At 48.5% G+C, this 14,456-nt stretch overlaps 1 protein-coding gene across 8 annotated transcripts in view; it reads left to right on the top strand.

The window, feature by feature from the left end:
* MYO9A (myosin IXA) overlaps positions 1-14,456 on the top strand; it is a 175,603-nt gene extending 161,147 nt beyond the window's left edge. For all 8 annotated transcript variants that reach the window (XM_063412689.1, XM_063412691.1, XM_063412690.1 and 5 more), the window contains 12 exons: positions 194-382; positions 1,282-1,329; positions 1,983-2,094; positions 2,959-3,020; positions 4,882-5,074; positions 5,561-5,689; positions 6,024-6,129; positions 6,529-6,660; positions 7,828-7,951; positions 11,160-11,362; positions 11,541-11,683; positions 12,062-14,456. In XM_063412689.1, coding sequence (XP_063268759.1) covers positions 194-382; positions 1,282-1,329; positions 1,983-2,094; positions 2,959-3,020; positions 4,882-5,074; positions 5,561-5,689; positions 6,024-6,129; positions 6,529-6,660; positions 7,828-7,951; positions 11,160-11,362; positions 11,541-11,683; positions 12,062-12,546 — 1,926 coding nt within the window. In that variant the 3' untranslated portion in view covers positions 12,547-14,456. The remainder of the gene's footprint in view (positions 1-193; positions 383-1,281; positions 1,330-1,982; positions 2,095-2,958; positions 3,021-4,881; positions 5,075-5,560; positions 5,690-6,023; positions 6,130-6,528; positions 6,661-7,827; positions 7,952-11,159; positions 11,363-11,540; positions 11,684-12,061) is intronic.

Consider the following 14,456-nt stretch of genomic DNA (forward strand, 5'->3'; position numbering starts at 1 on the left):
GGAAACCTTTGTGTTACCTTTTCTAGTGATGGAAATGTCTGATCGTTTTTTCCTTGTCTTTATCACACTTGGACTTTCCCCAAGCAGCTGGAAGGCAGTGAGGCTGAAGTAATTGTCTGAAGCAGAAAAAGTCTCTAGAAAAATCTTGGCTGTATAAAAATCACTTTTCTTTGTGCTTCTGTTTCCTTAAAAGATGGACGATGGGAAAAGCATCCGCTACAAGGACCTCTACGCCTTATTTGAGCAGATTCTGGAGAAGACCATGAGGCTTGAGCAGAGGGACTGGAGTGAGTCTCCAGTTAAAGTCTGGGTCAATACCTTCAAAGTCTTCCTGGATGAATATATGATAGAGTACAAACCCTTGGACTACACCGCGGGGAAGGTACTCAGCACTTTTTTTAAACCCCCTTGAAGGTTTGGGAACTGCCTTTCCATGGGGTTATGCCTCTGTAGACAGCTGGGACCCTCTGCTGTCTTCTCTGCTTTAAGCTGAGCTGGACAAGGCAGGGTGTGACTCACTGGTTGTGTGTCACTGGGCTCGGCCAACCCCAGATCACACTGAGCTGAGCTGGGCTAGGCCAGTGCCAAGGATTGGATGTTGTCTCCAGGGCAAAGCTGCAGCCAACTGTGGATGGTTGGAAAGGCAGCTCCTGGTGCTTCTTTAGTTCTAGAGGGTTTTTTCAAACTTTGAGGGGTGCTGAAAGAGATGCACCCTCTCAGGTGTCCTGACCACTTCCCAAGTGACCTTGCACATCACTGTGGGCTGGGTTGCAGAAGGGGATGTGGGCAGTGGCTCAGGTCTGGGTAGTGTTCCTAGAGCAGTAAGAGCCTCACTGTGTCACAGACCTGATCTCATTTCCTGCTATGTATTGTCTGCAAGGATGAGCATGGGATGGAAGGCTAGGCTTGGGAGATGGTACCTGTTGTACAAATATCCCACATTTCCTGGCTTTTCTGCTCTGAGTCCTCTCCAGCCTCCTCTCCGGGCAGGTTTTCTTCAGAGCAGGCTGAGCATCATGTTCCCCTTGGGTCACTGCTGGTGGGGTCAGAGCTGGAGCAGCAGCTACTCCCAGCTCCAAGATGAAAATAGGAGGAGCTGTCCAGGGAAATACCAAAACTGGAGTGATCCACATGAGAGTTTTCTAGAGTGACTCTCCTGAGGCTGCAGGTGCACTGCAGGATGGGGCTGGAAGGCACTGGACAATGTTAGATACGAGCCCTCTGTACTCTTTACCTGGCAAAATTGCCCAAAAATTGAGTTAAATCTCTTTCCCTCAACAGGTGCCAAAAACGGAACGAAAAAAGAGAAGGAAAAAGGAAGCGGATGTGGTGAGTTAAACCTGCACATTAAAAAATCCAAGTCCTTGGGGCTAGAATGTCAAGAGACCAGTTTGTGATACATTCTGGGCTGAGATCTGAACATCAGCCCTGAAAGGACATGTTAGAAAGACTTTCAAGGTGGATTTGCTTTGCTTGATAAAAGGATCACTTGGGTTGGCTCTGAGAACATATTCCTCATCAGCCAAGACATAAATGTAATGTTTAGGGTTGTTAGAAAAGGGCTGAGAGCAAAATAAAAGTCTTTCTCCAGCTTCTGCATAAGTTTATACTATAATGTTTTACATCTCCAGGATCAGACATGGAGGACATTACATCTCCTGTTTTCCTAAGGGATATGATGGTGATAGGAAGGGTGCAGAGCCAAAGAAAGGGGCCACAGATGCATAGAAAACCTTCTTAACATGACGTAGTTGACCTGCCAAGCTCAGTCAAAGAATTTCCAACCTGCTTCCATGATGGTTCAGTTCCCTTACAAGATGGATGTTGGTTTGGGTTGTCTGTGGGGTTGCTGGGCTGAAAAGGAAGCAAAAATACCAAATAAAAGCAAGAGTTAAAGTTGAAGAGCTGAGTGTGTTCATCTCCATTTTGCAGCAGGCTGAGCACGAGCTCCCTTTTCTCACAACCCAACCTTTATCCTCCAGGTGGAAGAGCACAATGGTCACATTTTCAAGGCAACCCAATACAGCATCCCCACATACTGTGAATATTGCTCCTCCTTGATCTGGATCATGGACAGGGCTTCTGTTTGTAAATGTAAGCACCCTTTCTTTGATCTTTTTCTGTGCTTCTATCACAGTGATGAGTTTGGGGATTTTAAAATGTGTTTATTGCTGTTTCCTCCACGTCCACGCTCAAATAATTTTGATTTTTGTAACATGTGAAGAGCTTTAGGGACAGGTCTCAAAGTTTCTGAAGTCAACTAGTAAGTCCATCCCAGCAGTCCTTCCTGGCAGAGTTAAATGAAGTTTGTGTTACACATCCCATCAGGTTGTGTGGCCATCCCAGAAGGTCAGACACATTAAACTGTCACAGGAGCAAAGCCAGGAAAGTGAGGTATGGAAGTGTGTCCCTGGGATGCCTGTGGGATCCTGACCTTGGCAAACTCAGTGGCTTCCCTGTTTGACCTCCAGGCACCTGAATTTTTGGGGAGATCAGGAAAATGGAGGAGGGATGATGGAAAAGCCTGATCTGAAAAAACCCAAGAGATGGATTAACCTTTCCATCATCACTCCTCCGTTTCTGTGATTAGGTTGGCAGCATCAGCCCTGGAGCATTTCAGGCCCAGTGCAGGAAGAATACAAAGGAGGTGCCATTTCCAGTCTCAGAGGGTATCTGTGTCTGAGAGCTCAGAGTGACTCATGGATTATTGTCAACGTTGATCTGTTGGGGTGGGGAGAGGGTTTAATATTTCACAGATGTAAATGTGGCACCTTTAATTTTAAAGGCTTCATTGTTTTTGTTTGAGTGGATCTGACAGAGACCTCTCCCCTGGAAACTGCAAATCCAACATGCTCTTGACTTGGTAGTTTTGAGAAGTGCTACTCCCTTCATATGAATTCCTGTTTCTCCATCAATGTGACTTTTGAGATAATTAAACACTCCTTTTCTCCATTGCAGTATGTAAATATGCTTGTCACAAGAAGTGCTGTCTTAAAACCACAACCAAGTGCTCCAAAAAGGTAAATGTCTCTCATTGCTTTGCTTTCTTTGAGTACCTTGAGACAATGATCCCAAGTTTGTGTAAAAAATCATTCAAAGCTTGATAGAATGCTGGAAATAACCCTCCTTTCAGCAGGAGCTTAGACCAGAGATCCCCAGAGGTCTCTCCAGCCAGAGTTTTGTAGATATTTTGGGAATTACGCGGTGATGAGTCACTGTAGATCTGCCCAGTCATGCAGCAGATGTTGCAGTGTCGTTCCCTGCCTTGTAACCACACGGAATAATAGGAATTTCCCTAGCTTTGAAGCTTTTAAGGATTTGGAAATGTGGGGTTATTCTTGGAAATACAGGCTTTTTCTCACACTGACACCCTTGCTTGCTGTGGCTGAGCAAGGAAGGGCAGATGGAGGATGTTCACTGCCCTCTTTAGAGGGGAATTAAATATTGTTTATGGGATTTAAGGGTGTAGGGAACAGGGAGTGAGTGCAGCAGGTCATCCCAGCTAACAGTGAGCCATCAAGATTTGCTGGGGTTTTTTTAAATAGCTTATTTTGTGCCCAAAAGATACATTAGATGTGAGCCCTCTGTACTCTTTACCTGGCAAAATGAGTATTACCAGGCTAATAATGAGTGGAAAGTTCTGTCAGCTCCCTGAGAGGCTTCTCAGGGGAGAACAACCTCTGTAATACACAGCCCCAGAAAGCTGCATAAATCCATTTTTCCCAAGAAATACTCTGAATATGTACATTTAAACTCTGTGTGTGTGTGTGTCTGTGTGTATGTGTGAATATATTTGTATTTTGAATAGATATAGAACTTTCACTGCACTCTTTCCCTTTCTGGCACTATTTCTGCAAGAGCTGGGAATGCCTCGTAAGAGTTTGTGCTCTAAAATCTGGGAAGTTCATTGAGATCTCTGATTAATTTTTTCAGACATTCTTGGAGCCACCTTCTCTGTTGTGATTTCTCTGCACAAGGAAATTTTTGTGCTGCACCCAAGGCAGCAAGTTCACTGTGTGTTCATGGGTAGCTTTGCACTGGGTAGTTAGAATTTCTCTAGGAAGCCTCCAGTTTCTCTGTGCTTGGTGAATTTGTGTTTTTAGTGTTGTTCTCAGTGACAGGGAGCTACAAACCATCAGTCATGAGAAAGAAACAATATGGGGACCTTCCAAACATCTGCTCCTAAGGTTTGCAGGATCATTGAAAGAATGACATTGAGTGATTGTAAGGGGAGGCAGTGCCTCGCTGATGGTGAAGTTGCATCTCACCTTTCTTTGGCTAGGGCTGAGAATTTGTGGCAGTATTTTATCGGATTTTTTTACTTTTCTCATTCAGAATCTCCTGTGCAGGAGGACTTTCTTCACATTTGAATTTGACAGATAACAGCTCTCCAGTTAGCATTTGCAGCTGGCTAAAGGGCCCTTCCTGACAGGTGTAGATGGGTCTTTTTGTGTTCTTTTTTTGGCATCTTTTTTGTTCATTGATATTTTGTAACTGTCAGTAATTCCACTTGATCAAAACACCCAAGATTCCAATTTGCCTATTCTGCTTCAAGCATCTTTGGGAGGTGAAATTGTCCCTGAACATAGTGCCAGAGGGGCGGGAGGTGGAGGAGCACCATGGCCAGCTGCATTGGCTCTGCCAGGCTGGGAATATAACTACAGTGGGGTGGTTAAAAAAAGAAAATCCAAACTTTTTGCCTTGAGGTGCATGTCCAGAGACAGGGTAAGCATTGCAAGACCTGTGTCCTGTCCTTCATGAGACTCCCACATCTCCTGGATCAGCCAAAGGACTCTGAATAACAGGATCCAAAGCTGCACCAGCATTGAATCACAGCAGGATTTGATGCCTCTTTGATGCCTCTTTCCCTTCCCTGTGCAGCACGACCCCGAGCTGTCGCCGCGGCAGTTCGGCGTGGAGCTGTCCCGGCTGACCAGCGAGGAGCGCGCGGTGCCGCTGCTGGTGGAGAAGCTCATCAACTACATCGAAATGCACGGGCTGTACACGGAGGGCATCTACAGGAAATCGGGGTCCACCAACAAGATCAAGGAGCTGCGGCAAGGCCTCGACACAGGTGAGAGGAGGAGGAAGGGGAGGAAAATCGCAGCAGCAGCAGCAGAGCTGGCTGGGAGGAAGGTGGAATGCTTCAGCGTTGCTGACTCTGGGCTGTGCAAGGGATGATTTCACATTAGCAGCCATAACTCAGGTCACCAACTCATGGGTTTTTTTGGGAGCAATCCACAAAAAAAGTCATTCTAATTGAGGGAAAGTGTGCCTTATTTATCCCCTAGCAATCAGAGAGAAAAGAAATCCTGGTTCCACCTGAAGTTATTTGCCCTGGAAAATGTATTTTGCTCTGATTTCACCATGTGGGGCTGAAATCAGGTGCTGGATTTGTTGCCATTAAAGGCACGTAAACATTTTTTATTTTAGACTACTTTATGATAGAACAGTTTGGGTTGGAAGGGACCTTTAAAGGTCACCTTGTCCAGTCTTGGGCTTCGTATTGATCATTGTCTCTTGTTCTTTTCCTTCTTGCTTCATCTGGTGCCAAACCCAGACATCGATAACGTGAATTTAGATGACTATAACATCCACGTCATTGCCAGCGTGTTCAAGCAGTGGCTCCGAGATCTGCCCAACCCCCTCATGACCTTTGAGCTCTACGAGGAGTTTCTGCGGGTGATGGGTGAGGAGATTCCCTCACTGTCCCATTCCCTTGGTAGAGGGAAATGGTGGCCTCTTTTAGTGCCAGACTTTTCATTCATTCTTGGGGACGAACCAGCTGGTTTTGCCAAATTGTATTTACCTGGTTTCAAAGTCTGATTTTTTGTCTATAAAGGGGGGTTTATGCAAAACCTCAGGCAATTTGATCTCAATTTGGTGGTTTTTGCATCACAGTTCAGCTAATTTCAGCTCCAAAGTTCTATCTTTTAAGTGGTAAAATTAAGTGTTAAGAAGTACCATTTGAAATAGGAGGAAGAAGTAGGAGCTGTCCCTAAACTTTGCTGGTTTCCCCACAGGCCTCCAGGAGAGGAAGGAGACAGTGCGTGGGGTGTACTCGGTCATTGACCAGCTCTCCCGCACCCACCTCAGCACCCTGGAGCGCCTCATCTTCCACCTGGTCAGGTATGCTGGGCCTGGGCAGCTTCAGGCAAGGGCAGCATGGTCAGGCACCCTTCCCACCACAGCAGCTGAGGCTTCTGCATCTGCTGTGTCTCCAGGAGGTGTCCACAGAGCTGTTCCTCCAAGGAATGTTGCGTTGATGAGTGACCTCTGCTGTGCTCTGGACACTTGTGGTTCCTGCAGCTCTGTGGTGCCTCTCACCATGGCAGGGACAGGTTTTTGGGTGGAAAGGGCTGGGTGTTGCCTTGGGAATATCTGAGATGTCTTGAGGTTTGTCTTTCTCCCTCAAAGCAAGACCACACCACAGAAATATCATCTCATCTCTTCATCCATGACCATGTGCCAGACATGCAGTGAAAGTGCCTCCACCTCTGACCTCTCTCTTAATCCCTGTTTTTTCAGGATTGCCCTCCAAGAAGAGACCAACCGCATGTCAGCCAACGCCTTGGCCATTGTGTTTGCTCCCTGCATCCTGCGCTGCCCTGACACCACAGACCCGCTGCAGAGCGTTCAGGACATCAGCAAAACCACCACGTAAGAGCCCAGGGCTGCGTGAGCCAGCCCCACCACCACCTCACCATTCACACCCTGGGAATCCCTGAGATGGTCAAATGGCCCAAAAATTGAGAGCTTTGACATGGAGTGACAAACACATAGTAATTCATGCATCTAAATGCAAATAAATGCATCTGCATGAAGATATTTCAAATTCTCTTGATCCCCAAGAGGTTGTTAAATGAGGATTTCTAAGTGATGGGAGATCCCAAGAGTGGATAAGCTTCTGTTCCTGCTTGGCAGGAAAAGGTGGAGCTGGTGCTGACACGGTTTTATAGTTAATGTAGTTCATTTTTGGCAAGCAGATCTTGATTCTTTCTTGATTTTAGCATTTTTTACTGAAGGAGGTGAGTTGTTTGCTCTGCAGCAATAGTAATATTAATAAACTTAGATTTATTTATGTTGTTTGCCATAATTGAAAAGGTTTTACAGAGAAAAAGTGAAGCTGTTGCCCAGATTCAGTTTGGCTCAGTCTAAATAGGTTTTAAAATAGATACTGGAGTCAATTGTAATAATGAAAACTCTCCAGTGAAGGGCTGGGCTTCTGAAAGAGATGGTTTTACCTCCAGTAAAATCTCCAGTATTAAAATAGTTGATGACTAGAACATGTTGGGAGATCCAGCTGGCAGGAACACCCATCCTTTAATGGGATTTCATTGTAGCTTCTCCCTCACACTTCAGCTCCAGCATATCCTTTCATTTTATTACAAGGAAAGGACTGGTTTTTTTCCCAAACACCCTCCTGACAACATTAAACAGTCAGCTCAGTTACACAAGCTGCTGCAGAGTTACTGCATGCAAGTGAGCTGGAATCATCCTGCCTTCTCCAGGTTTGTATTCCACTACTCCCTCTTCCATGAGGGGTAAATTTCTCTAGTGGGATCCTTGGTGATCTTAGCCTGTGATCACTCTTTTCAGGAGAATTCTCACCACTCTCTGGCTTCCAGCTGGTGCTTTCTCCTCTGTGCTCTTCCATCAGGGCAGATCTTCAAAATAATCCTTTCCTTGTACTAAAATGAGAGGATGTGTTAAGGGAGAAGCTACCAGGAAATCCTGTTGAAGGGCAAGCCCAGACAAGACAGAGCAGCTCAGCTCAAATGGCTTCCTCCTCCCATTTTGTCTTCTTTTGGGTTTTTTCTCCCTTAGTTGCGTGGAATTAATCGTCATTGAGCAGATGAACAAGTACAAGGCTCGTCTCAAGGACATCAACAGCCTGGAGTTCGCAGAGAACAAAGCCAAGAGCCGCCTCTCCTTGATCCGCAGATCTATGGTGAGGTGCCAAAGGCCTCTGGGTCCCCTCCTGTCTTCTCCTTGCCCCTGAAGCCACCCTACCTTATCTTCTCCTGCTTATCCCAGCCTCCCAAACCTCTCGCAAACTCCCACACCATCTCCACCAGCACAGGGACCCTCAGCCCCATGGTGGCTCCTCACCTTTGCAGGGAGTCACACCAAAGCACAAAGAGGTGGGAGTCCATGGAAGTGTTGTCACTCCTGCTCAGATGTTCCTGATCAGCATGTCCATCTCCATTTGAGCTTGTTTGGTCCTGAGTTGAGTCAAGCCTTTCAGTGACCAGCTCAACATCACCCCATGGGTGACCGGGACCACTGTTTTCCGTGCTCAGTCACATTATCTGAACCCAAAATGAGTTCCCTGAAGGCTCTCCCTGCTCCCGCTCTGCCTTTTTGGGAGCCCCAAACCCATCTCATTGAGCTTCCATGCTTGCAGGGGGTTGCAGGCTGCGGATGCCCCTGTGCTTGGCTTGCTGGGCTGCGGGAGAGGGACGGACATGGCGCAGCATTGTCAGCACAGGCTTGGGCCGAGGAGCTGAGCTCTGCTTGGACCTGCCCCCTGTGATCCTCAGGGGCACATTGCTTCTGCCTTCTGGGGATGAAATCCAAGCAGGGGCTGCCCAAGATTGTGGAGCTGGTGTTGCAGAGCTGCCCCACTCATCACAGTTAACCAAAAAAAAACCTCAAACTGAGCACAGCGGGTTTTTGGAGGGGCGGCGGCATGTGCACTCTAACCTTCTGCTTTCCTTTTCATCTCCTCTCTAATCCAGAAGCCCGTACTAATTGCAGTTAGATTTATGAGCATAACCCGCAGTTCAATCCCGGTATGTATCCGCGGCAGCTGCTGCGTCCCTCGTTGTGTGTCACCGCCGCTCATTCCAGCTCTGTCCCACGGCCATTGTCTGTGACCCGTCCGGCCCCGCTGCTCCCCGGAGCCGCCGTTCCTCCAGCAGGGCCCCTGGGCACAGGAGTGTGGGGCTGGCGCCCGCCCGTCCCTGCACGCAGCTCTTCAAAAATACACTCCCACCCCTTTTCCCTTCCCACTTACTTTAATTTTCTGTTTTATTTTCTTTTTTTCCATCCTGTGCTTCCCTCTTTTTTAATTTGCTTGACTCATCCCTTCCCTTCCCACCTCAATTTCTCCTCACTCAGGATGCGTTTCAACATCAAGGTGCTTTCACATCACTGCTGTTTCTGAAGATGGTGAATAAAACCCTCAGCCTGGATGCCTTGGAGATCACAAGGCATCCAAAGGTGTCGCTGTGAGCCTTGCTCAAAAAGACACACGGAGCCACGAATTTGGGAGAGCAGAAAGCAGCAGGAAGAATCTCCCCACCTTATTTATTACTTCCTATTACATACTTTTAGCAAGGTGACCATGGATTGGAGAGTAGTATTCCCACCTCGCAACCACATTGGTCAGAGGGGCTATCATTCAACTTCCCCTTCTCTTGGAGAAGGAATTCAAAACAATGGCAATATTTACAAAACACAATCTCCTGTTTACATGAACAAACGTGAGAAGGTGCAAAACCTTCTAGTTAATATGAATGCTCAGCAAACTAGGAAATCTCATAGTGACACAAAGGTCTCCTCCTCCTTCTTGGAGGAGAAGCACCACCACCCTGAACACAAGGTCAGGACGTCCAGGTTTGGATGAGGAGGAGACCAGCAAGCCCTGTATTCCCCAACTCCATCCCAGCTCGAGTTTGAGTTCTGAGATTGTGACAGGCAAGAAAAGCACCTGCAGGATTTTGGAAATGCTCATAGGGCTGTTTCCTTTCCTTTCATAGGCTCAGCCCATGATGAAAATTCCCTCAGTTTCCCCCCATTCTTCCACATCCATGAATGTCAGGAGGTGAAGGAGAGCAAAATTTGAGCTCTGCCCCCCTGAGCATGGCATTTCTCAGGGGCTTAAGTCCACGAGCCAGTGGGATCTTTGGGATCTTGGGGCTTTTGGCTAATAGGATTCAGGGAGCTGTGCTGGGCTCAGGAGCCCACGTGAAAAGTGTCATCAGAAGAACACCGGGCACAGGAGAGGCTTTGCTGACAAAGAAAGATCTCTGAGATGTGGCGTTAAAAGATGAAAGGGCTAAAATAGAGGAAATCTGACTTTCAAACAGAAAAAGGGAGGCTCCTTTATCCCGAAAATCTGCTCTGGGCAGAGGGGTTGTCAGGAAGACCCAGGAATGCTACAGTTGCAGGGGTGAAATAGGGGGAGCAAAACTGAGCTGCAACAAGGTCTTCAACCCCAAGGAGATGCAGGTTCTTGCTGGGTGATGGTTGTCAGGGGAGGGCAGCAAGTCCTAGACGGACATCTCATACTCCTGGTCACGTCAGGATCTGGAATGTAGAAGATGAGATGGCTGGTCATGAGAACAGTTAAGATAAAAGCTGTTTAATTTCTGCCATGTCCCTCATCTCCAAGAATCTCTCTTCTACTCTGTGGAGCAGATCTGTAGAGCTGGTTCTTAGAAGATTAAAACAGCTGTATATATATCTCCACATGTACCACCACCGTCCTTTTTCAGTTTCAGTATTAAGAAAATGAGATAGTTCTTCAGAGCTGCGTTAGATCAGAGTGAGTTCAAGTGTGGGCACAGAGATCCACATTAATTGTCTTACAATGGACCACTGGAAATGGTCCTGGTTTCTGGATCTCCTGTACATGAGACATGGCATGGACAACATAGAGAGTTCCTGTTTGCTGAAGGGGACAGTGAGACCCTTGTGATGGTCAGGAAATACCAAGGGCGGATGAGGGAGGGATGTGAGACTTGATCCAAGGATAAAACAGGAGCCAGGTGCCCTGAAATCAAAGCCTTGGTGATGCTCCCACTTAAAGCCACGCAAGCTTCCCATTGCACAGGCTGTGGGCTTTGTGGGAACCCATCCTGCCGCCAGTGGGGCTTGCTTGGACACGACCAAGTGCAACTTGGCCCATCAGCATCATCCTCCCCACTGCCTTCCTCACCACCTCCATCCCCAGCCCCTCCAATGTGTTGAGTCCTTCTGATGCTTCTCCCAGCCTGCGGTTTTGGAGGGTCTGGGGTGCATCCAGACCCGGCACACTGAGGAACGATGTGTGGGGCCTTCTTCTTCCCTCCTTGGGAGAGCAGTGTGGCTGGTACCTGAGTGTTTGCCACGTCGCCTCGGCTGGCGGTGGTGACACCACTGTCTCTCTCCAGGGCAAGGGACGCGTGCGGCGCGGCGCCTTCCCCAGCCCCGCGTCCCCGGTCACCGGGCGCTTGCCCTCCGTGACGGACATCCCTGAGGAGACCATGAGCAGCGAGGAGGCCATGGAGATGGAGGTGACAGAGCAGCAGCAGGTGGCCATGCAGCAGGAGGAGAAGGTGCTGACCGAGCAGATCGAGAGCCTGCAGAAAGAAAAGTGAGTCTGCCAAGGGTTCCAGCCACATCCCCAACCTCTGGATGTTGCTTGACATCATGTGGTTGGATGGATAACTGGAGGGCTCCAGCCCTCCATGATCTCTCTGTACACGTGCATCCCTTTCTCCCCTCCACCTTTTTGGTCCCGTTGGGTCAATGGGGCTGGGTTGGCTTTGCAGGGAGGAGCTGACATTCGAGATGCTGACACTGGAGCCCCGCGCCTCCGACGACGAAACCCTCGAGTCCGAAGCCTCCATTGGCACAGCCGACAGCTCTGAAAATCTGAACTTTGACTCCGAAGGAGCCATCTCCGATCGCTCGGGTAAATCCAGCTGTTCTTGGGTGGTTGGGGTTGGAAGGGACCTTCAAACATCATGGAGTCCACCTCCCTGCCATGGGCAGGGACACCTTCCACCATGTTTTTCTGTCACTTTGGGAAGGGTTATTTGGGATTTTCAAGTTGATTTAAAGTCGACAGTTCAAATGTACACAGAGCGGGGGGGGGGTAAAGGGTTCAAGCACGTGGCTCTGGGGAAGATGGGAAGGTGAACGTTCTTCCAGCACTGCCGCATCAACTGCAGTGATGCTGCCTCCACCGAGGTGCTGGGAATGTCATCCTGGCTTCGCTGTGTCCCCAGGGAGCGGGGTGGTTGGATGCTGGGTGGTGTCTGGGTGTTGACCATCCATGGTCCTTCTGCAGAGAGAAGCGTAGCACTTACCTCCCTGCGCCCCGCCAAGGCCGAGGGGCCGAGCCGGCTGCGGCGGCACCCCAGGATGCGGCTGGACCCGGCGGAGCCGACCGACACCCCCGTCTCCTCCTCCTCCTCTTCCTCCCAGTCATCCACCTCCTGCTTGCCCCACCTGCCCCGGAAGCGCTTCCAGATGTACTCCAAATCTCCTTTTTACCGAGCAGGGGGACACGGCGAGGCCCCCGAAAGCCGGGCGAGCCCCGAGGGCCTGGCAGGGCCCCTCCGTTGTCCCGAGGACCGGCCGCAGTTCACCACGCGCGGGACCTTCAACCCGGAGAAAGGCAAACAGAAACTGAAGAGTGTGAAAACCTCCCCCCCAAAAACCAAAGAGCCCCCGGATGGGGGGCCAGGAGGGGGGCGCAAGAGGAACCCTGAGGCCGATTGTGCCACCGCCCAACCCCTTGTCCTCCTGGGGAGCAACGAGTTCATGGTCTGAGGTGCTCCCACCCGGGGCCGCATCCACGCCGGGGCACCCTCCCCATTGGCAGTGCTCTGATGGCTTCCTCGTTAAGGCCAGGAGAGGAATTCTTAATTAAAAAGGCCAGGGAGGGGACCGTTTTAATGGTGGCCTTAATGATTTGGGGGGGTTGAGACCTTGGGGTGGCCAGGGGGTGGATGGGGACAGGAGGCTCTGGCCGGCTCCTGGCCCTTCCCCTCGGAGCATCCCACGTCTCGGAGCATCCGCCGCCAAATCCTTGTGCCGAATCGCCATCGCCCGTTGGCAGGAGCAAACCAAGCCTAAAAACCCCACGGGAGCACCCCGAGCCAGCTCCACTGCAGCCAAGCCCTCCCTGCTTTCACCACCTCATCCACGCCAACGCCCAGCGCATGGAGAAGTGTTAAACCTGCCAAAAATCACCTTTTCCCTTTGGTTTTTTTATTTTTTAATGAGACCTAACCACCTTCTTTCTTTTTTTTTATTTTTTTCCCTCGGAGATCATCAGTATTAAAAAATAATAATAATTAATAATAATTGAGGACTACTTGAAGCGGTATTTGTTTATATGCTGGTTCCTGGAGTTTCCTGTAAATGTATATTTTTTTAATTTTTTTATATATTTTTCCCCAGACAGAGCTTTTTTTTTTCTTACTATTATTATTGTTATTATTATTATTGTTATTATTATTATTATTTTTGGGCTGGAGAGGAGGGGAGCAATTGGCTGAGCCATCCTTGGTGTCACCACTGGTGTCACTGGCCATCACTCAATAAAACATGGAGTTTTATTTTCAGCAAGAAATCCCTGGAAGTGTAATTAGCTCATCATAACCCATCATAGGACTAATTAACTAGTTAATGACTCAGCTTGTAATCCCTCCCCACTTGTCTCATCATCATCCTCAGTGGCACCTGGAGAAGCTCTGGGTACCAGAAAACCTCTGGAAAGGCAAAATTAGGAGCCTCAGGGCACTAATTCAATTTATAAAGGCTGGATCTGTCCTCCTGGGTGGGCTGGGGCTCATCCTTTCCCAAAATGCCATCAAAAAATGGGGAAAATTACAAAAAATTCATTTTTCTTGAGTATGTTTCTTTTCTCAGCATGCCTGGGTTTGGCTGAGCTGCTCCTCAGTCCCCTCTCCCCCTGCCCATTCCAGGGATGGTTTATTTATTTGGGTTATTTTTTATTTGCTATTTGAAATTTGCCTCTTTTTTTCATGTTCTCTTTGATTTTTTTCCAACGGGGGAAGTGACAGATGCCGCAGGGAGAGTGGGAACAGCACTGGGCTCGGCGCTGCATCCCGGGAGTGGAGCAAGAGCAAGTCAGTCCCCCCATCCCGGGGGAAAACGGGATTTTCCCAGCCCCAGGGGGGAAAACGGGGCTTGGGGGACCCACCTGGATGCACTGGGGAGGTGCAGGGTGACCAGAAAAGAGGAGAATCCTGAGGAGCCTCCCCGAATTCTCTGGGAGCTGGGATTGCCAGGAGCATCCGAGTGCTTGGCACCAAACCAGCCTTTCGAGCCTCTTGAACTAAAAACCCCAGAATTGCCCTGAAAACGGCCCCAGGGGAGGAGATCCTGGGGAGCAGGGAAGGGTCCAGGCTCATCCTCAGTGCTCTCATCCCTGTGGGATGGGAGCAGGGATGTCAGATCTGGCTCGGGCAAATATATATACATATATATATATATATATATATATATATACACACACATATATATACACATATATATATATACATGTGTGTGTGTATATGTATATGCGTGTATATATATGTATATGTATCTTATTTCTTTTGGAATATATTTATTTTCCTTATATATATTTAATCTCTATATAAGGAAAATATATTTAAGTGATATATATATATATAAAGAACATCTATATAATATATATTCTATATATAAAG

This window comes from Prinia subflava, chromosome 15 (genome assembly GCF_021018805.1).
Source record: "Prinia subflava isolate CZ2003 ecotype Zambia chromosome 15, Cam_Psub_1.2, whole genome shotgun sequence".
In the NCBI taxonomy this organism is placed as follows: domain Eukaryota; kingdom Metazoa; phylum Chordata; class Aves; order Passeriformes; family Cisticolidae; genus Prinia; species Prinia subflava.